The 25,386-nt window shown below is 44.4% G+C and overlaps 1 protein-coding gene across 2 annotated transcripts in view; it reads right to left on the bottom strand.

Moving 5' to 3' along the window:
* FAM174A (family with sequence similarity 174 member A) overlaps positions 1–25,138 on the bottom strand; it is a 32,231-nt gene extending 7,093 nt beyond the window's left edge. For both annotated transcript variants that reach the window (XM_039545755.1, XM_039545754.1), the window contains exon 1: positions 24,838–25,138. In XM_039545755.1, the coding sequence (XP_039401689.1) occupies positions 24,838–25,103 (266 nt within the window). In that variant the 5' untranslated portion in view covers positions 25,104–25,138. The remainder of the gene's footprint in view (positions 1–24,837) is intronic.
* Positions 25,139–25,386: the final 248 nt, after the last annotated feature.

The raw sequence follows: 25,386 nt of genomic DNA, 5'->3' as shown, positions 1-25,386 counted from the left end.
TTTTAATCTTTAAAATAGCTGAAATAGAAAATTATAACTGTGAGATTACTGTATTAAAGAGCAACCAGGAGTCCGGTGGCACCTTAAAGACTAACAGATTTATTTGGGCATAAGCTTTCGTGGGTAAAAAACCTCACTTCTTCAGATGCATTGTATTAAAGAGAACAGTTTTAGTTCCTTAAATTTTAGATCTGTATTTAAATTCTTCATATTTGCATGTTATTTAATATATGCTAATCATTTAAAATATTTTCTTTATCTCAGTGGAGTAAAAGTAAAATATCAAAGAGTAACATTCCCCTGAGAGCCAAGTTCTCAAAACAGGAAGCCTAAAACGGCACAAAAATATGTATAAAATTGTGCACCTACATTTTTGTGAATAATTACTGTAACAATGGATCAAAGATAGGAAATCGCAGACCCACATGTTTTTTGAGGCACCTACCTAGCTATGTGCAAATGCCATCCATGATTTGTAGTAATTTCAGGGCAGGTCTACACTACGGCAGGGATTGATGCTCTAAGATCAATCCACTGGTGGTCGACTTAGTGGGTCTAGTAAAGACCCACCAAATCGACTGCAATTGCTCTCCAGTTGACCCCTGTACTCTACCTCCAACGAGAAGAGTAAGGTAAGTCAACGGGAGATTTTCTCCCATCAATCCCCAATGGTGTAGACCCCGTGGTAACTCAACCTACGGTACGTCGACTCCAGCTACGTTACTCATGTAGCTGGAGTTGCATAGCGAAGGTCAACTTACGCAGTTGTGTAGACATAGCCATACATACAAATGTAAGTACACAATTAAGTATGGACGTCTGGTTCTGAAAACTCTCTAAACTGGTAATGATGGCCAAAGTGGAAAATCCTGTTAATCTTTACGTCACATACTATACACTTCTATACCAAAGAACAGATACACAATGCAGAGACAAGGTGTTTGACAAAAAAAAAAAAAAATCTAAGGAAATCGTATCTTTTAAAAAAATGCAAAATGAGCAGAACTGTGGATGCTGTAGTGTTTTCACTCATTATCTGCAACTAGACTAGTAGTAAAGATTTAAAAATTTTATTAAACGTAATGTTTATAATTAAATATACACAAGTAAAGAGGGAAGGTACTGTACATCTGGGGTCCGACTTGAGTTATGAGGGATTACATATCACATAACCAGCATAGACCCAGATTGGAATGCGGGGTTTTTTAAAGTGTCAGTGGATAAGTGGGCTCGGGTACGCCACCGATGGAATGTATAAAGAGACCAAGTCAGTATCAGTGTCGCGAATAAGTACATGGGTGGGGTGCATCTCTTGGCTCGTCAGGGAAGGAAGTGGGTTACTTCCCTGGGTCAGTGGTCTTGATTACTTAACGTGGTATTGATGGTGTCCGGTGATGTGTTCCGCATAGCTGTCTCTGGACCACCTCATGGTGCCAGACACCATGAGCTGTCTCACGAGACGGGCGTAGCATCGCCCCAGTCCACACACTCTCAGTACTGGCTCGTTGTGGGGGTCCCATGAGCCCAGGGCTCCCATGATCAGGGCGTGTATCTGGACTTCTACAACTCTTATTAGGCAACTATTTGTTACTGAGCCAAACAATCACTATTACTAAGCTAAATGCCAGACAAAAGCACGTAGCTGAACACCTGCAAAGTATAGCAATCTATTCTTTATAGCACTGTTTCTCAAACTTGGGATGCCGCTTGTGTAGGGAAAGCCCCTGGCGGGCCGGGCCAGTTTGTTTACCTGCCTCATCCGCAGGTTCAGCCGATCGCGGCTCCCACTGGCCGCAATTCGCTGCTCCAGGCCAATGGGAGCTGCTGGAAGGGGCGTGGGCCGAGAGACGTACTGGCTGCCGCTTCCAGCAGCTCCCATTGGCCTGAAGCAGTGAACCGCAGCCAGTGGGAGCGACAATCGGCCGAACCTGCGGATGAGGCAGGTAAACAAACTGGCCCGGCCCGCCAGGGCCTTTCCCTGCACAAGCAGTGTCCCAAGTTTGGGAAACACTGCTTTATAGAAATAAGGACTCATGATCAGATACTTTATATCAATGGCATCATTTACACACCTGCACATTCAGATTATTCCACAGTTTGCATTACAAGTCTCTTTTTCTAGGAGTTTAGCATATTAGGGTAAACATACATTTCAGACTGAAACTTTAAACATGTAATAAAACAAACTGTTCAGTCAAAGTTCATGCTGAGGGATGGCAAGACGACAAGACTGTACATGAAGACTACAGGCCCCATATCCAGGAAACAGGATCCTACCTCTGAACACCAACACCTGCTACTTGGCTATTTTTTCTTTTTGTTTGTCTGTCATACTCAGCTCTAAATCTCTGTTTTAAAGGAGGACTTTCTGTATTTAGGAGGAACAACAACAGGCAGCAAGGCTGCTGAAGTACACATTTTGAGGCACTAGCACACATGGGAAAAACGAATTAAGTCAGTTATATTGAAATAAAGTCAAGAAATTGACAAGACTTATGCCTATCATCACAGATCAAAACACAAACTATTTTGACTTCTCTCACATTACCTATTTAGGCTCTGGTCCTGCAAAAATTTACATGTGCTTAATTTTATGCACATGAATAGGCTCATTCAACTTAGGGGGGGACCACTCATCTACCTATGTGCAGCGGGGAACTTCACAAGTCTTTGCAGGATTGGAACCTTCAACAGTAAGCTTTTTGGAGCATGGTACACATCGCTACTGTTCTGTGAGATGCTAGATTCATAAATAATAATACTGCAAAAGAACTGCAATTTTTGAAGACTTTTTCTATTTTTAACTCCAATAATGACTTCCTTTTTTTTTTAAACTATTATTTGATAGGCATTTAGTCCTCATTGTTACATATTGACTCTCTTTTCAAAAAGTGCAAAGTAAATTGGTAGAAACAGCATTATAGAACACCAGGATCAACATGTGATCAAACAGAGATAAAGAAAATTGTGCTGTTCAAATCCATTATTAGTATCTGTACTGCAGTAGCACCTATAAGCCCCAGGACACACATAAACCATTCTTCTTCTGAAGGGCTTACAAATTAGTCTACTGGAATTTTTTAAGAAGGTCAATAAAACAATGGATAAAGGAGAAGTGGTTGATACAATTTATTTGTGGTTTTAAAATGCCTCCTAAAAATCTATTAGGGAAACTAACTATTCATGGGTAGAGCCCTCTGTAGATACAAAATTTATATCCACAGATATAAATCGGATACCTGTGGAGCTGCAGGGCTCTGCCGGGAAACTTAGTGGCAAAAGCAGCAGCATGTTGAGCCACCGCTCACAGGAGCCAGAGCCTTGCATGGGCAGCTCCTCCAGTGTGGCTGTACCGCCCTGCCAACCAACTCATTGGCAGCTGTCCCAGGTTGCACTGTGTATGCAAGCAGCTCACACACTTCCGGACAAGAGTCCCTTCCATGCAGTGGTGTCTCTCTCCTGTCCAGGAGTGTGCAAGATGCTTGAATGGTGAATGGTCCATTATTAGGAGATGAAATTCAGTCTTACTAAACACTAGGTGATACATACTGGAAGGAAAAAAATGAAGTACTCATGCACATTGTTGGGCTGCAAGTTAGCTGTGATCACTCAGGGGCAAAAAAAACCAGGATAAAATCCTGGCTTCACTGAAGTCCACAACAAAACACTCACTGATTTAATGGAGCCAAGATTTTACCTCTGGACATTACTGTGGATAGCACAATATGCACCACTGGTCAAATAAGTAAGCAAGAGGATAAAATTATAAAAGAATGGGATAGAAAAATGATACTAAAAATGTTTTACTATTATATAAGTAAATGGACCTCGTCTTTAATACCATGATTAGCTCTGATCACCCTGCCTCAAAATAGATATAACGGAAGTAGAAGGGGACCAAATATTTGTGACAAAGGATTAGATATATAGAAAGAGTGACATACGAGACACTGAAAATACTGAGACCATTAAGTTTAGGGAGGAGCTAAAAGAAAAAACATGACAAAAGTACGTAACAATGAATGGCATACAGAAGGTAAGTTGGGAGTTTCTATTTACCCTTTTCAAATACAAATTAGCATCCAATGTAAAGACAAATTTAAAACTGAAAAGCTTGTTTGTTTTTTTAAAAAGAGCCATAATGTATATTCAGCCTATAGAAGTCACCATCCCAAGATACTGAGGTCAACATAGAGTACAAGAAAGGATTAGACTTCACATGGGTGACAACAACTTCTATAGTTACACGAGTATATGGTGGGTTTTTTTGGTTGTTTTTTTTTAAGAAAAACCACACACAGCTACTGAAAGAGCAACATGTCAATATCACATATTAAAGAGTTTAGGCTATTAGCCTAGTACTGTTTTGTTAGCAGAGACATACCTTGTTCAAACAATTAGATGGCTTGGCCAAGAGTCTTACGCCCTCTTTCACCCCTGTCCACTAAGTCAAGAGGCAGCAGGAGCATAAATGGGCTCTGAAAAATCCTGATCCAACTGGAGAGAATTCACTTGGGGTAGAAACTGAAGACAGCATGTTGGTGGCAGGGCTGCAGCACTGGGACTGAGCAGCACTGCTGCCCGTACCATGAGCAACCGGAAACAGGTTGACATAGCTTAGGTAGCTTGTCAAGAATGTACAAGTTACATCAGGACTGTTTTGCTCATATAGCAACCCTGAACTGGGTAGGCACAAAGGTGGCTTGAGGCCTCCTTAGGGCTTGGCTACACTTGCAAGTTAGAGCATATTAAAGCAGCCCCGGGAGCCCTAACTCCTGAGGTGTCCACACTGGCAAGGCACATAGAACGCCTGGACTCTGCATTTGGAGCGCTCCTGGTAATCCACCTCCACAAGAAGCATAAAGCTTGCTGTACCCTGCCTGAAGTGCCTACGTGTCAGTTTGGATGACATGTGGCATTACCACACTGTGGTTGGCCTTCAGAAACATCCCATAATCCCCTGAAGTCAAGTGGCCACTCTTATCATTGTTTTGAAATCGGCTGCAGGCATGCGGATATCCCCTTTCAAAACTCTGTTTCTGATGTCCGGCATGCTTATCTGCTCCAAGACAAAGCAAACCATTAGTGTGGAATGCTGCTGTTGTGAGTGGTGTGTGTGTGTAAGTGTAGGGGGGGGTCAGTTGCTGTCTGAACTTACAAGACAGCATACTGACATGCTCTCAGCCCCCCCAAAACAAAACTGTCTCTCCCCCCACATACACACAACACACTCCCTGTCTCTCTCTCTCACACACACACACTCCCCATTTGAAAAGCATGTTGCAGCCACTTGCACACTGGGATAGCTATCACAATGCACTGCTCTTTGTGGCACTGCAAGAGCTGCTAATGTGGCCACATCAGTGCGCTTGCAGCTGAGAGTGTAAACACATGGCAGTGTTTTCCCTTCTGCGGTCCCCGAAGGCTGGTTTAACTCTCAGTACTCTACATTTGCAAGTGTAGCCAAGCCCTAAATCCAGGGCCGCCCAGAGGATTCCGGGGGCCTGGAATCTTTGGCGGGGGGGGCCCCCGCTTCGGTGGTAATTCGTTGGTGAGGGGCCCTTCCATTCCGGGACCTGCCGCCGAAGTGCCCCGAAGACCCGCGGCGGGGGCCCCCCTGCTGCCGAATTGCCACCGAAGCGGGACCCGCCGCCGAAGTGCAGCCGGGTCGTCAGCGGTAATTCTGTGGTGGGGGCCCCCACCGGGGGTCTTTGGGGCACTTTGGCGGTGGGTCCCGGAACGGAAGGGCCCCCTGCTGCTGAATTACCGCCGAAGACCCGGCTGCACTTCGGCGGCGGGTCCCACTTGGGCGGTAATTCGCCGGCGGGGGGTCCTTCCACCCCGGAGCAAAAGGACCCCCCGCCGGCGAAGACCGGGAGTGGAAGAAGCGCCAGGGGCTCGGGCCCCGCAAGAGTTTTCCGGCCCCCCCAGAGCGAGTGAAGAACCCCGCTCCAGGGGCCCTGAAAAACTCTCATGGGGGCCCCTGCGGGACCGGGGCCTAGAGCAAATTGCCCCTCTTGCCCGCCCCCCCCCCCCCGGGAGGCCCTGCCTAAATCCCATTCTCTCTGGACTGCAAGTTCTATCCTGCAGTGAAAAGGAGCAGCACAGAATCTCTCACTTCTTGGATTCATTCAGATTATCCATTTTTCCACTAAAGTAAAAATGAGTAACATTCCTAACAGCTAGATATTTATTACTACTCATCAATACATGTAAGCTCCACTGTCAAAGTAAATAAAATCACTAAAGCCAGTGTGTTAAAATGTTTTGAGAGAAAGTACTTTATACATCAGTGTGTGAATCATATTTCACATAACTTCTTGGTAAAAGGAGAGGGATACCTTGCTGTGATTGAGAAAAGCTCAACAGGTCTTTACAATTCACTTCAACTAGTAATTTTTCCAGGACTGGATACCTTCTGATCACGGGTTTAACTAAATAGCTTAGATGAGTACAATTAATGTGCCTGATTTTTCAAGTGCATATGCCAAATTCTTTTACAAACAAACAAACAAACAAACACACACCTAAAATCTGGAGGTCAAGACATTCAAAATTAAGACAGCACCTAGCCTCCCCCAAAAGCACACAAAGAATATGAACTTTGTCCTTTGTCCACTCTGTTCTCTCTCACTATAAGACAAGTATGTTCCTGACAATTATTACACCTAGATAACATGTTAAGAGCCAAAGACCTGTCTAGTTTAGCCAGAAACCTTGCTACTAGAGGCCTCAAATCCCATACACATCATGAATAGTAATCAGAGTCATACAGAGAACTAGAAGTAGATTCCATTACCTTAGGGGTCTGTTTTTCCTCATTCCCATCAGAGGAGAACTCATCCACCAGATAATGGATTGAGGAGGAGTGTGGTTTTTTGTTATTTTATTTTCTTAATGTAAGATTCTAGCTTAGAGCGACATTTAGGGGAAGGACATTTGTGGGAAGTTAATCACTTTTCTTGTGGCTACCTGGTATAACATTGTAAAGTCTGCCTCTTCAGTTATTGGCCAGGAGTTTCATAGAGCCCCAGAGTTTTACCTAAAATCATGCCAGAACCCCACAGCACTGCAGGGAAAAGTTTATTTAAGAAAGAGAATCAGTGGTACCTCTAAATAGAGAGCAAGAAACTTTAATATATGCAACTCTGGACTTCTGAGGCGGCTCCTCTTCTGGACAGGATTTATAAATCTGTTATCCCTTTACAGCATTAGAAAAAGATGCTAAAGCCAGGAGACAGGGCTAAGCAGATCTCAGATCCTTAGAAATTAAAGGAAGGATTAATTCAAGTGACCATTGTTCTGGAGGAGAGGAATGAATCCAAGTAGTTTTCATATAAACACTTTTCAAATGGTTGGGAGTTAATGACTGACTGAAAACTGACTGCACTGTAGAACAACCCTTATGGAAGAACACAGTGCACATATACGTTTAAACTACAGGATCAAAGACCATCAGAACTCGAGTGGGCTTTCTGAGCAGCCTTCCCCCAGTCTGATGGATCCATCTGTAACCCCTATTGTCCCTTGCTGAAATCAGCTCCATTTATCTGGTTTTAGAGAATAATTAATTCAGTTCTTAAAAAGAAATAAGTGGCTCTAAATAGTCTCAGAACTAGGACCTTCTGCCACTTACCCCTTCTTCCCTGGATAAACACAGAAATCTAATAAATGTACTTGTTAACAGGGCTAGGACAAAGACAGGTTTCATTAGTGTTGATAAATAAGGCCCTAACAAATTCATGGCCGTGAAAAACGCATCACGGACTGTGAAATCTGGTCTCCCTTGTGAAATCTGGTCTTCTGTGTACTTTTACCCTATACTATATAGATTTCACAGGGGAGACCAGCATTTCTCAAACTGGGGGTTGCTACCCAAATGGGGGGTCATGAGGTTATTGTAGGGGGATCATACTGACAACCTTACTTCTGCGCTGCCTACAGAGCTGGGCGGCCAGAGAGTAGCAGCTACTGGCTAGGCACCCGCACCCCTCCAGCAGCAGCGCACAAGTAAGCATGATAATACCATATTATGCCATCCTTACTTGTGCGCTGCTGCTGGAGGTGGTACTGCCTTCAGAGCTGGGCTTCCATCCAGCAGCCACCACTTTCTGGCCACCCAGCTCTGAAGGCAGCACCACCATCAGCAGCAGCGCACAAGGGTGGAAATACTGTGACACCCCCCACGCATCATAACCTTGCGACTCCCCTTCTCCCCCCCCCAACTCGCTTTTGGGTCAGTTACAGTTACAACTCTGACATTTCAGATTTAAATATCTGAAATCATGAAATTTAATTTTTTTTGAATTCTATGACCATGAAGTTGACCAAAATGGACTGTGAATTTGGTAGGGCCCGATTGAAAAGGCCTGCTTCCAAGATTATCTGCAGTGTCCTTTCTTAAATGGGACAGACTGTTGGGCTGCTATAGTCTGAGCTATAGCATTTCCCCATCCAGTTTTATTTATGTAGTGTAAACAAAACAGATTGTAGTTTTGTGCGTGTGTGACAAATCCTGGCTTGATGACAATTACAGATATGCAATGCATAACATACTGATTCTGCATAGTGGACTGATATTTCCTGGTACTCTGTACCTTGCGTAGTCATTTACATATGGCCAAAATGGGTGTAACACACTACTACTCCAGCTTGGTTGCATTTTACACTCCCTTTGCCTATGTGTAAATGACTACTCTTGATCCAGAGCAACAGAGAATTAAATCTACAAAGCTGAATTTGAAGTTTGCCTTCTTAAACACCACACTTCAGGAACACCAATTCCTCCCTATCCTTAAAAGTCAGAGTAAACTGGTAACTAATTTGTATAGAAGTCAGTTCTGTCTGATGAGCAGTCCTGAAATAACTTTCTATTGGAAAACAAATATTTTTCGTTATATACCCAACACAGAATAACACATACTGCCCCACTTCATTAATTTTCATTTTAAGATAATCCGGAGAGTTGCTTATTAAGATAACTTATAGGATTCAGCACGTGAATCCCAACTTGACACACTTATGATAGTTCTCATCAAACTAGCATGTTAAAAATAGTAGTGTAGCCACGGTAGCATGTCCAAGGTAGTCAGGCAGTGGGCAGCAGTGTGAGGGGCTAACTAGTATATACCCAGTAGGTACATATTCAGGTGCCCAGCCTGAGCTGTTGCCCAGGCTATTGCATCTGCACAACTATTAGCATGCTAGCTTGATGAAGCTAGCACAAGTTACGTTTCCTTAAGCTGGGAATCACACCTCAGCTTCAAGTGCAGACATGCCCACAGGCTGAAGATATTTGATAGCAATAGATTAGATGACACAGATTCACCACATGCGCCTTCTAATGTGAAACTCTTAACAGGATTTGATCAACAAATCTTTAGATATGCTCTTTACAAGTAGTAAGATGACTTGTGGGAGATATTGTAGTTAAGTAACTGCATAATTTAAATGTTTGGTGATCATCCATGAGGGAGAACAGCAGTTTAACTGTCTTGTAAAATAACTCAGTGTAAAGCAACTTATATGCAATACAGTTTAATGTTCCGACAGAACACACTACAAAATATCAACTACAGCTAATTTGAATTCTTCACTAACACATATTTTAACTAAATTGAATAGTTCACTATGCAGAAAAAAATTCAATTTACCTCAAAAAAGTTGTCATCTTATTTAAAAAACCCTATTCTATAAAATAAAAGTTATTCCTTGAAAGTGAGCAGAATCTCTCCTCCATGAAGGGCATTCACGAGGTGCAGGTTTTAAACCCTTGAGAGAAATTTAATGATCACCCTTCAAAAGAGATTTTAAATAGTTTCCTAGAAATTTCATTTTAAAATAAGTCCATGATAAGCAGTTTAATGCTGACATACATTTTGCATGCTCTATTCTGTTTTACTCAGTATGCCAAACTAAGTACTGCACACTGAAAACATCTAAAAAAAAATAAGAGTCAAAAGCCCTATTCATTTAATTTGCTACAATTTTATTTCCTCACCAACTTTAGAAAACCTATTTTCAGCACTAGGAGAGTTTTTATTTTCCTCACAAACAGGACCAAAAGAATCAGTAATTCTTCCTCTTCACCAGTAAACTAACCACAAAAGCTTGCCCATTACTGGTTGTCCTATGGCACCTCATTTGTATGGGGGTTTTTTTGGCTGATTACTTTGATAACTGATATCAGGGTTAACAGCTAGGGAGCAGACGGATTTGTTGCATGGTTGACAATATTAGACTGGGCCTAATATGAGAACTAGTTCTCATAAGGAAATAATAAAAAAAAATTAAGGGCCACAGTAGCTTTAAGCCTTGTATTTATTAAAATTACCTTGATACGAGATGATTAATTTTTATTATTGCTTAAAATGGTTACTGCAAACGCTGACTGAAAAGTAGTTTAGTTTTCTGGAAAGTGCAAGGCTAGTCACCCTAACTAATGAGGTTTCAAGTGTAAAATGCTGGCAAAAGCTAGCAATTCTGCCCTGTTTATTTGTGTCAAGTAGGCAAACATCGGTCTCTTCACCACTATTGAGTGAGATTTTCTTTTTTTAAACAAAAAACAGACACTTTAAAATTTGGCTAAGAATGTGTAGATATTGCACCTTCCAGAGCTTATCCCTGAATTAAGGGTTTACCATGCCTCTCTTCAGGGAAGCTTATTAAAAGTGGCAAACAAACTTGGTAAGACTGAGGAGGCCACTTTCTAAGGGCATGGCTATACTTGCAGATGTAGAGTGCTTTGAGTTAAACCAGCCTTTATAGAGCACAGTAGGGAAAGTGCTGCAATCTGTCCACACTGACAGCTGCAAGTGCACTGGCATGGACACATTAGCAGCTCTTGCAATGGCCACAGAAAGCAGTGCATTGTGGTAGCTATCCCAGCATGCAAGTGGCTGCAACGTGCTTTTCAAATGGAGGTGGGGTGGGGTGGAATGGAATGTGATAGGGAGTGTGTTGTGTGTATATGTGCGGGGAGAGAGAGTGGGTTTTGGGATGGCTGAGAAATGTCCGCATGCTGTCTTGTAAGTTCAAACAGCAGCAGACCCCTCCTCCTCCCCACCTCTCTTTCTCTCACACACAGCATTCAACAGTAATGGTTGCTTTGTCTTGGAGCAGACAAGCATGCCGGCTGTCAGAAACGGAGCTTTCGAAGGACATATCTGCATTCCTGCAGCGATTCCAAAACAATGACAAGAGTGGCCACTTGACTTCAGAGGATTATGGGATGTTTCCGGAGGCTGATCAGAGCACAGTAATGCAACATGTTGTTCACACTGATGCCCAGGCATTTCAGCCAAGGCATACCAAGCGTTAATCTTCTTGCAGAGGTGGAGTACCAGCAGCACTGTAGCTGCGGAGTCAGAGCACTCTACGTGCCTTGCCAATATGGACAGGTAGTGAGCTAGGGCACCCGGGGCTGTTTTAATGCGCTCTAACTCACAAGTGTAGCCAAGCCCTAAGACAGGCTTTTGGTTAAAGTGGGAGGGTTGAATCAAAGTTTATTTTCTTTATTTACCAGATTATTAGGGGAGTAACTCAGGGACATGCAAGTTACAACACCTGTAATTCTAAATACTGTCAAAGTCACCTACAGCCACACATAGGTGCTCTTTTAGTCTTTTTTATGTATAAACCAAAATAAGAAAGTCAAAATAGATAACCAAATTGGCAGGGCACCAGAATAAAAGTCAGGTCACCTGGGTTCTATTACTCCTGATTCTGTCACTGACTTGCTGTGACCTTGGGCCTCAGTTCTCCCACCTGTAGCACGGTTATACCTACCCACCAGTGTAAAGCAGTTTGAGATCTACAGGAGACAAGCATTAAACAAACCAACTATATTTTACTGTAATTTTGGCAAATTATTGCTGCAGCTAAAATGCCAGAAGGAAGATGTTTGGAGAGACTTTGGAGAAGGCTGTTGGGGAATGTGTGTGGGAGGGGAAAAAAGTATGCTTTCAGGTCTACAGAGGCGAAGGAGAGTGGGCACCTGTGTACTTACACCAATGTAGCAGGAATAGTGAGCCCCTAATGTATATTCACTGCAATGATATAGGTTACCTTGGCTTCCAGCCAGGGAATGCAGCACAAGTGCAAGTCAGTCACTTTTTACATTGGTGCCGAATCCTCCTGTGTAGACAAGGCCTCAGTTCTCAGGGACTCCAGAGAGGAAGTTTTTGGGTTATAAAAGAAAAAAAAATAGATCAAGCAGAGGAGATTGAGAATTAAAACTGTGTTTGGTCAGACCTTGAGAACCTTGGCATGGATGCATGTTCTGCATTCCCAAGACCACTACCATAATTAATGAACGACCTTCCAATCAAGCTATGACCACAACAAACTAATATTTAATTACTTTGCAGAAATATGTTGCCACTCGCCATCTATCATTTTTACTCTAGCCAACTGCCAAACAGCCAGTAAAAAAACAAACAGGAATCTAGACAGCTCTCTACTATACAAAGGACAGCAAAAGAATAAGTTTCAGTCTAAAATTGGTAGACAGAAGGAACAAAGGACTATGAACAGTGCTAGACCGGAAGCCTTTCAGGAACATAATGACTATATTTTTGGATGGAAATGCTGAAAGTCATAATAAACAATTTCACCATTCATGAATCTGCAATATCCATCATCATTCCTTCGTTTTGGAGGTCTGTTTCTGTTACGGGAACAAGCATTACAACCTATGTACTGTTGCCAGAATTCCTAGTGATGCTATAGCAGCTCTCAGAAAAGGGAGACTCCATCTTTAAAAGGCATTCTCAAAAGCGTCATCCTCAAAAGAAGCAAGGTTAGCCATGGGTCTGATGATGGAATAAAAAGAGTAATCTGGTTCCTACAATGAGCTGGTTCACTTGTATTACATGAATTCCATGTTTCTGGAATTGTTTAAAGAGTAATAATAAGAGTTATGGGTAGTTTACAATCAAATTAAAAAAGTAAGAAGAAAATCCTTCACAATGTTACATTTTTACTGCACCATCTTTTACAGCACTTACAAATTACTGAAAATAGTGGTTTATGATCCAAACACAAACTTCACTGTAGCAGTGAATAATAATGACTGAAAAATAAACCCATAACTCTCAGAACTAGAGAAGAGCAAACTAGAATCTACACGTACAAGTGGACACACACTATCCAAGATTAACAGCAGTGCATTTTTTTTAATAGGACTTAAGGGCACATTTGCTGTTGCACATTTCAATCACCACGAAACTAGCTTTAATCAGAATGCCAAGAGGGGTACTGGTGAATATACTCTGGGCAGCTATTGTTTGGAAGAAAATTTTTATTTTTAAAAGGGGACTCGTCTTTTGCAGATCAAGTCCACTTTCTCAATGAGTCACCAACAGAGGGGGAAAAGAGACTAATAAATCAAATAATCTTTCATTACCTCACAGACAGTACTTTGAAAGAGTTAAGCAGCCTTGACTAGGCAGCCTTATTAAACTTCATCAAATGCTTGCAAACTGAAATGTTTTATTGAAAAACTCTCCAAACATATCAAGAGCTGGTGGAAGATGTCATTTTATTTATTAGAGCTGAGTGAATTTAAGATTAATAGTTTATCTGTGAAAAATGAAGTTTCAGGTTGACCAAAAGTATTCATGAATTTGACTCAAATTCACTGAATAGTTCCAACCAATTTTCTTTTCCAGCCTAGAGTCAGAAGGCAACTTAGGTGCTATTCACAAAACCATCATAGAAGGGGGAGGCATTGCCACCCTTTTAGCACGGTGGTTGGGGAACTTACCTGGGATACAGGAGACTTGGGTTCAAGTCCCCATTCTTCTTGAGTCAACAAAATTCTGAATTTAGGTCTCCCACATTGCAGGTGATGACCCTAACAACTGGACTACAGAGTATGTGGGGGTGGGTCACAATCTCTCCAGTTGAAGCTATGCCATGTTGGATAAATAATTAAATATCCATTGGAGCAAGGACTGAAACGGAGGTGACCAACCCTGTATCCTCCAGGATGAGTACTCTAACCACCAGGCTAATCCAGAGTCATTCTGTATGAATATTTACAGTACGTGGAACAGCTTCAATAGAGAGCTCCACCCCAGAATACCCCAGAGTTTACTGGTTATTGCATTCACCTGCAATGTGGGAAAGCCAAGTTCAAAATTTTGTTGTGAATCAGGAAGAATGGGGACTTGAATGCAAGCCTCCAACATCCCAGGTGAGTCCTCTAACCACAAGGCTATAGGGTATAATTGCTGCAGCACCAACACCAGTTTTGTGAATGGCATTTCCAAAATTTGCTTTGCTCTTAATTAAAAAATAAAAGTTAAAAATGCTGGAAAACAAAACTTATCATTTGACCAAAACCTAATTGTTTTCCAGGCTTTTGTTTTACAGAGAAAGCAATACAAAAATTATTTGTGGTCAATGCAAGGTGATTGTTTTCATTTGACCAGCAAACAAACAAAACAAAAAAAACACCACCACCACCAAATCCCCCCTCCTCACCCCAACAATTATTTGGGCAGCTCTACGTATTACACACTCAATTGAATGAGATGCCAAGGGCCCTCAATCCCACTGACTTTAATGGATCCAAGGGCGAAATGCTCAAGCTTGCATTCCAAAATGGCACATAAGGCCTCAGTCCTGCAAACACACACATACTTAACTAATGAAATCAGACGAGTTATGCACATGCTTAAGGTTAGCATGTGTTAAGCATGTGTCTGTTTACAGCATTGGAGCCTAATCCACAAATTTCCATTATTCACATGAAAGAATCCTATTCAGCTCAATAAGGTTACTCTCATAAGTAAGGGCTTGTAATACTGGGCCCTGAAAATCTGTCAATCTATATTTGTTTAATTTGCTCTGAGGGATATATTAACCACTGTAACAGTATGGCAAATTTCCAGATATCAATCTAACAATATCCCTCTAAATATCCAGGAATAAAGAGTGATATTCTTCAGAAAAGAGATTATTTATACTAAAAGTAGAGTCTTGGATAACTAAGGATAGAAAGGTTTCTTAAATTCAGCATTAAAAAGTGAGGCTGTAATATGAAACTATCACTCATGTGCCAGTTTTATTCAGATGTGACAGAACATGCAGTACATAACATTAAGGAACTTTTACCCCATATTAGGACAGTGAACATCTATTCTGTAATCTAACTTTGTTTCCACTTGTAAAGCCTTTGCTTTTTGAAGTTATTTTTCAGTTGGATACAATGCATGAATTGTCCACGTTCATTGTTCAAGGTGCTATGGTGATGGACACTATTATAAGAACCCATACAGATAGGTCAAGACCACCTTAGATCAAGGAGGGGTTGGAAGAATTGTATATTGCCTCCTTCAATGACTGATTTTACACTAAGGCCAACAGAAGTGTATGTATATAGTTTAAAGGCAGCATTCTGACCCTTTTGGGTTGTCCAAAACCAGTTTTGCACTTTCATTTCTTCTCTTATGGAAGAAGGATATATTTAAAATACATGACTTGCTGGTTGGTACAAGGATATTAGAGACAAGGTGGGAGAGATATAACCTTTTATTGGATCAACTTCTTGTTAATATCTATTAGTAAATATTCATCCTTCTAGTCCTTTCTTTCTGTATATTTGATTCATTTATATATCAACTATTCCTCAGAATCTTTATAATATTAACAAAGAATAAGTTGAATTATAAGGCCCAGAACACTGACCGACAAGTAACCCTACTCAGGAATTTTATGCATTAGGACAGGGGTGGGCACCCTTTTTGGCCTGAGGGCCACACCTGGGAATAGAAATTGTATGGCGGGCCATGAATGCTCACAAAATTGGGGTTGGGGTGCAGGAGGGTGTGAGGGCTCCAGGGTGGGGCCAGAAATGAGGAGTTTAGGGTGCAGGAGGAGGCTCTAGGCTGAGGCAGGGAAGTGAGGTCCGGGGAAGAGGGGTGAGGACTCTGGCGTTGGGCTAGGGATGGGGGGCTCCAGCCTGGGACTGAGGGGTTCGGAGGACAGGAGGGGGATCAGGGCTCGGGCAGAGGTTTGGGGTACAGGGAGAGGCTCAGGGGTGAAGGCTCCAGGCAGCGCTTACCTCAAGCATCTCCCGGAAGCAGTGGCATGTCTCTTCTCCGGCTCCTATGCAGAGACATGGGCCAGGCAGCTCTGCACGCTGCCCCATCCGCAGGCACCGCTTCTGTAGCTCCCATTGGCTGAAGTTCAGGCCAATGGGAGCTGCAGGGGTAACACTTGGGGCAGGAGCAGTGTAGGAGCCGGAGGGGGGCCATGTTGCTGCTTCTGGGAGTCGCATGGAGCGGCCCCCGAACCTGCTCCCCCCCGGAGCGTCGGATTGGGGCAAGCCCCAGACTCTGCTCCCCAGCGCTAGCTTGAGGGCCGGATTAAAATTGCCGGTGAGCTGGATCCAGCCCGCGGGAAGTAGTTTGCCCACCCCTGCATTAGGCTGTATTTAATAATTCATGGCATCTTCATGGCTATTAAACTTCAGATATTCTAGGAAACCTTCTCCCCGTTGTTAAAATATAGCATTACATAAGCATATACAAAGACTTGGGAAATTAATAAGGGGTGATTGTTACAGCAGATGTTTTCTGTTGGGGAATCAACAGAGAAAAATGATCATGGGATCAGAAGGACCCACTAAGAGATACTACATTGAAGAATTGTTGGTCCTCTCAGCTGTAAATAAATTAATCACTTCACATATAAATCAGGTAAACCAAGAATGTATAGAAATGACATCAGAACATACATTTATTTGGCAAAACCCTATATGATGACACTGGTATGAGAAGTTAGTTGGGGAATGAAACTGCATACCCTTCCAGATACAGTGAAGGAAAAAGACAAGAGCCACCTTAGATCTGACAACAGAAGGGTAATGTATCTTTTCTTTCTGTACTCTATATAGTCCTGTACTAATCTCTGGTTGATAATCTTTGATTAAATAATTCCAATTGAGCCTATTTTTCAACAATCTTGAGCCGTTACTAACTCAGACATGCAACATTCTGCTGGTAAAAGTAACAAGCTTTTGGGTTTACAAAGAACTCTTCTTCTGGTCTGAAAAGCTACTCAGAGTATCACAGCTAATAGAAGGTAGAACAGATTGTTTAATATAAGGAATTAACATGCTATAAAAGACCATACAAGGTGAAGTGGGCAGTTTAACATCTCTGCAGTTCTAGGACAAAGGAGGGTTAGTGAGGCCTGGTCTACACTACGCGTTTATACCTAATTTAGCAGCGTTAAACCGATTTAACGCTGCACCCGTCCACATAATGAAGCCCTTTATATTGATATAAAGGGCTCTTAAAACCGATTTCTGTACTCCTCCCCGACAAGGGGAGTAGCGCTGAAATCAGTATTGCCATGTCGGATTAGGGTTAGTGTGGCCGCAATTCGATGGTATTGGCCTCCGGGAGCTATCCCACAGTGCACCATTGTGACTGCTCTGGACAGCAATCTGGAGTCGGATGCACTGGCCAGGTAGACAGGAAAAGCCCTGCGAACTTTTGAATTTCATTTCCTGCCCAGCATGGTGAACTGATCAGCACAGGTGACCACGCAGAGCTCATCAGCACAGGTAACTATGCAGTCTGAGAATCAAAAAAGAGCTCCAGCATGGACAGCGTGGGAGGTACTGGATTTGATTGCTATATGGGGAAGGATTCCGTGCTAACAGAACTCTGTTCCAAAAGACGAAATGAAAAAACATTTGAAAAAATTTCCAAGTCCATGATGGAGAGAGGCCACAGCAGGGACTCAGTACAGTGCCGTGTGAAAGTTAAGGAGCTCAGACAAGCCTACCAGAAAACCAAAGAAGCAAACAGAAGGTCCGGGGCAGGGCCGCAAACATGCCACTTCTACGCTGAGCTGCATGCAATTCCAGGGGCTCCGCCACCACTACCCCACCCCTGTCCATAGATTCTGAGGTGGGGGTAATCTTAGCCTTGCCTGAGGATTCTGCGGACGGAGAAGATAAGGAGGAGGAAGAGGAGGACGAGCTTGCAGAGAGCACACAGCACTCCGTTCTCCCCAACAGCCAGGAGCTTTTTCTCAGCCTGACAGAAGTACCCTCCCAGCCTTCCCAAGCCACTATCCCAGACAATGAAGCCATGGAAGGGACCTCTGGTGAATGTACCTTTGTAAATATAAAACATGGTTTAAAAGCAAGCGTTTTTTAATGATTAATTTGCCCTGAGGACTTGGGATGCATTCGCGGCCAGTACAGTTACTGGAAAAGTCCGTTAACATGTCTGGGGATGGAGCGGAAATCCTCCAGGGGCATCTCCATGAAGCTTTCCTGGACGTACTCCAAAAGCCTTTGCAGAAGGTTTCTGGGTAGGATAGCCTTATTCCGTACTCCATGGTAGGACACTTGACCACGCCATGCATGTAGAAAGTAATCTGGTATCATTGCATGACAAAGCCTAGCTGCGTATCCTCCCGGTGTTTGCTGGCATTCAAGCAACATCCGTTCTTTATCTCGCCGTGTTATCCTCAGGAGAGTGATATTGTTCATGGTAACCTGGTTGAAATACGGGAATTTAATTAAGGGGACAGAGATGGCTGGGCTGTTTGCCTGTGGCTTAAAAGAAATCCTTCCCTGCATTTAGCCAAGCAGGGGAAGGTGTGGGGGGGGGATTGGCGCTGAGCTTTTTGGCGTTTGGCTAGCTGGGATCTTCCCTGCTACCAGCCACGTGGTGGGGGGGAGGGTGGCTAGCAGCGATCTTCCATGATACCAGCCACGCGGTGGGGGGAGGGGTAAAGCAATCATCCCAGAGAATTGGATGGGGGCAGTTCTGGTGCTGCAAGTTAACAAGAAAGAAGCAGCACTCAATGGGCTTTGCTTGCTATTTGGGAAAGGAGGGCGCTGGATATATGAAGGCTGCAGAAGCCGAAAGACAATGGCTTACCATGGCCGCATGCAAGCCAAATTCTGATGCCCGGACCCGTGTCTGTGATCTCTAAACACCAGAGCCGCAGGCACTCAATATTAAGATGCAAAATGCGACCTTGTAGTGAGATCACATGTGCTATGTAAGGTGAACAGTGTTGTTCACCGTGAAAGAGTATAACCGTTGTTCTGTAAAATGTATCTTTTAAAATACTTCTCTCCCTTTTTTCCCCTCCCTCCTGCAGCTGCACATTTTTCAAGTCTCCCTTCTCCATCCCAAAGGCTATCTCAGATAAGGTGGCGGAAAAAAAAGACGCGAGACAAAATGTTCTCGGAAATCATGGAAGTGACCCACAATGAAAGAGATCATCTGAATGAGTGGAAGGACGTGGTATCAAAGTACAGGAAAGATGCCAGTGACCATGAGGACAGGAGGGACCAACGTGAGGATAGGAGGGACGCTTGAGATGAGAGGTGGTGGCAGGAAGATCTGAGGTGTCAGGATGCAATTCTGTGGCTGCTGCGTGATCAAACAGACATGCTCCAGCATCTGGTGGAGCTTCAGGAACAGCAGCAGGATCACAGAGTGCCGCTACAGCCCCTGTATAACCACCCTCCCCCCCCCCCACCATGTTCCTTAGCCTCCTCACCCACCAGATGACTAAGAATGCGTGGGGGGAGGCTCTGTGCACCCACCCATTCCACCCCAGTGGACAGCCCAACCAAAAAGCTGTCATTATTGTGACTTTTTTTAGTGGCCTTTTCCTTCCCTCCTATCCTCCTCCCAAACCCCACCCGGGCTACCTTGTCAGTTCTCGACCTCTTTTTATAATTAATTAATAAAGAATACATGATTTTTAAATGAGAGTGATTTTATTTCCTTAGGAAGCAAGCGGTAATCGAAGGGGGAGGGTGGGTAGCTTACAGGGAATGAGTCAATGGGGGATGGGGGGAAAGGGTTCATCAAGGAGAAACAAACACAGCAGTCACACCGTACCCTGGCCCATGATGAAACCAGTTTTCAAAGCCTCTCTGATGCGCACCGCTTCCTGGTGTGCTCTTCTAATCACCCTGGTGTCTGGCTGCGCGTAATCAGCGGCCAGGTGATTTGCCTCAGCCTCCCACCCCGCCATAAAGGTCTCCCCCTTACTCTCACAGAGATTGTGAAGCACACAGCAAGCAGCAATAACAAAGGGGACATTGGTTTGGCTGAGGTCTGAGCGAGCCAGTAATGTGCGCCAGCGCGCCTTTAAACAGACAAATACACATTCTACCACCATTCTGCACTTGCTCAGCCTGTAGTTGAACAACTCCTGACTACTGTCCAGGCTGCCTGTGTATGGCTTCATGAGCCATGGCATCAAGGGGTAGGCTGGGTCCCCCAGGATAACTACAGGCATTTCAACATCCCCAACTGTTAATTTCTGGTCTGGGAAGTAATTCCCTTGCTACAGCCGTTTAAACAGAGTAGTGTTCCTGAAGACGTGAGCGTCATGAACCCTTCCCGGCCATCCCACGTGGATGTTGGTGAAACGGCACTTGTGATCCACCAGTGCTTGCAGCACCATGGAAAAGTACCCCTTTCGGTTTATGTAATGGGTGCCCTTGTGCTCCGGTGCCAAGATAGGGATATGGGTTCCACCTATCGCCCCACCAGTTAGGGAATCCCATTGCAGCAAAGCCATCCACTATGACATGCACATTTCCCAGAGTCACTACCTTTGGTAGCAGCAGCTTAATGATTGCTTTGGCTACTTGCATCACAGCAGCCCCCACAGTAGATTTGCCCACTCCAAATTGATTCCCGACTGACCGGTAGCTGTCTGGCATTGCAAGCTTCCAGAGGGCTATTGCCACTCACTTCTCAACTGTGAGGGCTGCTCTCATCTTGGTATTCTGGCGTTTCAGGGCAGGGGAAAGCAAGTCACAAAGTTCCATGAAAGTGCCCTTATGCATGCGAAAGTTTTGCAGGCACTGGAAATCGTCCCACACCTGCAACACTATGTGGTCCCACCAGTCTGTGCTTGTTTCCCAGGCCCAAAATCAGCGTTCCATGGCTAGAACCTGCCCCATTACCAGCATGATCTCCAAAGTGCAGGGGCAAGCGGTTTGAGAGAAGTCTGTGTCCGTGTTCATGTCCTCATCACTCTCGTTGCCGCGCTGCCATAGCTGTCTCCTCCTCGACTGGTGTTTACAACGTTCATGATTGCTGTCTTGAGCTGAGCAGGGTCCATGCTTGCCGTGCTATGGCGTCTGCACAGTTCACCGAGGGAAAAAGGCACGAAACGGTTGTCTGCTACTTGCACGGAGGGAGGGGTGAGGCAGGGGTGAGGCTGTACCCAGAACCACCCGCGACAATGTTTTTTGCCCCATCAGGCACTGGGATCTCAACCCAGAAGTCCAATGGGTGGGGGAGACTGCGGGAACTATGGGATAGCTACCCATAGTGCAATGCTCCGGAAATCGACACTAGCCTCGGTACATGGACGCACACTGCTGAATTAATGTGCTTAGTGTGGCCACGTGCAATCGACTTTATACAATCTGTTTTAAAAAAAAAGTTTCTGTAAAATTGGAATAATCCCGTAGTGTAGACATACCCTGAGTTATAGATTGTTCTAACTAAGCCATAAATCCAGTGTCTTTGAGTCCATGAATTTTAGGCTATGTCTACACTACAGCTTCTGTTGGCAAAATTTATGTCACTTAGGGTGTGAATATTTCACCCCTTTGAGCAACATAAATTAAACTGACATAAGCATTCATGTGAGAGCTTCTCCCACCAACATCACTTATGCTGCTTGCAGAGGTGTTTTTTTTAAGCTGATGGGAGAGCTCTTTCTCCCGTCGGCGTAGAGTGTTTTCACTAAATGTGCTGCAGGGCAAAGCTGTATCGGTACCTGTATCAAAAAACCTGCTTCATTACAGAAAAAAAACTCTGTAATCGCACACCCCTAGCTGTCACCTACCACCCTATGCTGGAAACCATATAGGGTATCATTAAACAATTAGAATCTGTGCTTGACAGGGACTACATCCTGAAAGAATCTTTCCCAAACTCCCTCTTCTGGCCTTCAAACACCCCGCAACTTCGGCAAATTCATTAACAGAAGCAAGTTTCCCACAGTCCAAGACAAACACAAACTCAAAGCAGCACCAGACGCTGCCAGAACAACAGATGCAAAACTTGCAGACATATCTCCACTGCTACAATGATTAATACCCACCCAAACATACCTTTCAAAACAAGTGGTGTACCTAATCCATTGAACTAAATAGCCCAATAACAAGAATTACTTGTAACAAAAGTAAATAAGAAATTTTCAGAGTGGAGTCAATTTAAAATTGACAGGTCCCCTTCAAGAATCACATCTGAAGTTTGACGGTACTTGGTGCATGAAAATATGCCTCTCCTCCAAAACAAAACAATAAGCACCCCTGCAATATTTCTGCAAACATATAAAAGTAACTGGATTTAAAAATAAAGTAATTTTACACTATATAGTGCTTTCATTCTCCATGTATCTCCAAGCTTTCCAACAAGCGATAAGTGCATATTTTCCACATATGCAAATATATATACTTGCTATTTTATTAATGAAAGGAAAATCAGCACGGACTCTGAGCTATCAAAAAGAGTGAATAGGGAAAACTAATGTCACAGAAAACAATCCAAGATGCAAAATGCCAGTTGTGCTAGACTATAGCTGAAAGAAAGTTTTAGGACTACTTAAGCCAGGGGTTCCCAACGCGGTGCCCGCTGGGACGTCTAAGTGCACCCGCGTACTGACTGGCGGATGAGCATCTGCCGAAATGCTGCCAACAAGCAGCGTCATCCAGAGGCATCGCCACCAAAATACCACTGAAAATCAGAGGCATTTCAGCTGTGACGCATCTGGATGACGCAATTTGTTGGCGGATGCTCATCTGTCACCATGGTCCTCCATGCCTTGTCGTCTGGCACCCGAAAAAGGTTAGAGACCACTGACTTAAGCAATTACGTCACTCATCTTAATGCACCTGAGTGTTTTTAGAAGAGATGTAAGCTTCAAAGTTAATATGCATTATGTAACATCTTTTAATGAACAATGATCAATTTATCACAAAAGTGAATCAACTTGGGGTATATGTTGAATCTTTAAGACATTTGCAAGTTAAAGATTGGCAATCACACAGCGCAGCTCTGCACTGGATCATCTATGCAAGATTCACTCTTTGGTGACTCAAGACAAACCAAAGGCATTAAATTGAAATATTGGTTCTTCAGTCTAGCAGAGAAAGATACAACATGATCTAATGGCTAGACACTGAAGCCAGACAAATTCTGTGAAAATAATTAACCACTGGAACAATTTCCCAAGAGGTTGTGGTGGATTCTTCATCACTGGCAATTTTAAAATCAAGATTGGATGTTTGTCTAAAAGATACACTCTGGAAATAATTTGGGAGAAGTTCTATGGTCTGTGCTATACAGGAGGTAAGACTAGATGATCACAATGGTCCTTTCCAGCCTTAGAATCTATTAAACATATCAGATTGTATTTATGTATCTCTTTCTCTCATATATACATATGTTATCTTGAATGAAAACTAGTAACCCTATTTTAAATAAATATGCTGAACTCGCAAAATATAGTAAAAAGGCATTGCTCCAGCACTGGTTTAGATTAATAGATTCTAAGGTTAGAAGGGACCACTCCGATTATCTCCTGCCAAACACAGGCTTTAGAGCTTCTATAAAATAATTCTTACTTGAGCTACAGCATATCTTTCAGAAAAAAAAAATCCAATCTTGGTTTAAAAACTGCCAATGATAGAGAATCTAATACAACCCTTGGTAAATTGTTCCAAAAGTTAACTACCCTTTCTGGTTTTATGATACAGATCATCTTCAATTTAATGTAAAAAGGATTTGAAAAATAATGACAAGTGAGCAATGAAGAGCAGCATTATTGATTTGACAACATACAAGGGCAAGTCTACACCTACAGCGCTACATTGGCGCAATTGCACCATCTCAGCTGTGCCACTGTAGTACCTGTGCCGAGGGGAGAGTGCGCTCCCATTGGCATAGCGTGTCTTCACCAGACACGCTATACCAATGGTATATGCCAACAGGAGAGTGCTCTCTGCTCGGCACAAATACTCCACCTCCGAGAGAGGCGGAAGCTATATCAGCAAGAGAGAGTCTCCTGCTGATATAGTGCTGGAGTGGACAGTGCTTAGGTCGCTGTAACTTGTCTTGTCTTTTTCATACCCCTGAGTGATGTAAGTTACATTGACTTAAACAGTAGTGTAGACCAGCCTCAAGTCTCAAAAGGTAGCCAAGAATAAACCACAGAGGACTTTTAAATCAATGTTTCTGCACAAGGACATTAAAAGTGAAGACAAGTAGACATGTGCTTGAGTAGACACATGCAGAGGGGGTAACGTGGTCAAAACAATGAGGATTCTTACAGCAAGACTCCGATCAATGTGAGACATTGTATTTATGTTTAGGCATCTATAATTATGCGGTCAACATTTTAGAGCGGTACTTAACCTGTGACATTCAGTCCAAGGCAGATGGCAAAGGGCTGCTCCTCCCTAGAAAGCACTGCCCAAAGTACCTGCCATCAGTAAGAAGGCAAAACAGCTACGGAAGCGAAGGTGATGGGCACAGGAGGGTGCAAGGCTAGTGCCAGTGCAGTTTCTCCTGCAGAGGATGCACAGCGCGAGGTGTCCGTGTCGTGCCCCACGGGATGGCCCCGGGACAGGCTGCGCTGGGCACGCAGGGTTTGGCTCCGTACCACCTCACCTGAGCGCTCATTAGCAAATCCCCCGGCGTGTGCAGCGAGAAACCCTCGCACCACACGGCCAGCCCCGCTGCACCCGGGCCCGGAGGTGGGACCCCGCGCCCGGCACAGCCCGACAGGGCCTATATCCCCGCCCGCCTGGTCCCTCACCGCACGGTCCGGATCACGAAGTAGACGATGAGGGCGGCGCTGGCCACCACGAGCACAGCCAGGGCGCGCTGGGTCATGGGCTGGTCGGACACGGCCAGGCTGCTGCTGCTGCCATTGCTGCTCCGCGTCGCCTCCCCGGGGGTGCTGCCCTGCGGGAGCGTCGAGCGAGCCGGCGGGTCGCTGTTCGCCGCGGCAGCCCCCTCGCGCAGCGCTCCCACCACCAGCAGCAGCAGCGCGGCCAGGAGCCAGCGCAGCGGCGGCCGCATCGCGCCCTCCCTGCCCGGCCCGGGCGCGGCCTAGGCGCGGCCGGGCCCTGCACCGGCGGCAGAGGAAGCGGAAGTTTCGTCATGGCTCCGAGTCCGGCAGGGCCGCCGCTGCCATGGACGCTCCCCGGCCGCCGCCGTTGCTATCAGGTGACCGAGCCGCGGCGCTCCAAAGCCAAACTGGGGTCGGCGCATGCGCGATTGCAGCTCAAGCCTAAGGGCGCGCGCGTGCGTGCGTGGGGACTCGGGCAGGCTGGTTGCTGCTGGCTCTGGCAGAGGCCGGCTG

The sequence above is a fragment of the Mauremys reevesii genome, linkage group 6 (assembly GCF_016161935.1).
Source record: "Mauremys reevesii isolate NIE-2019 linkage group 6, ASM1616193v1, whole genome shotgun sequence".
NCBI classification, from domain to species: Eukaryota; Metazoa; Chordata; order Testudines; family Geoemydidae; genus Mauremys; species Mauremys reevesii.
This window is presented reverse-complemented; position numbering and strand designations above follow the sequence as displayed.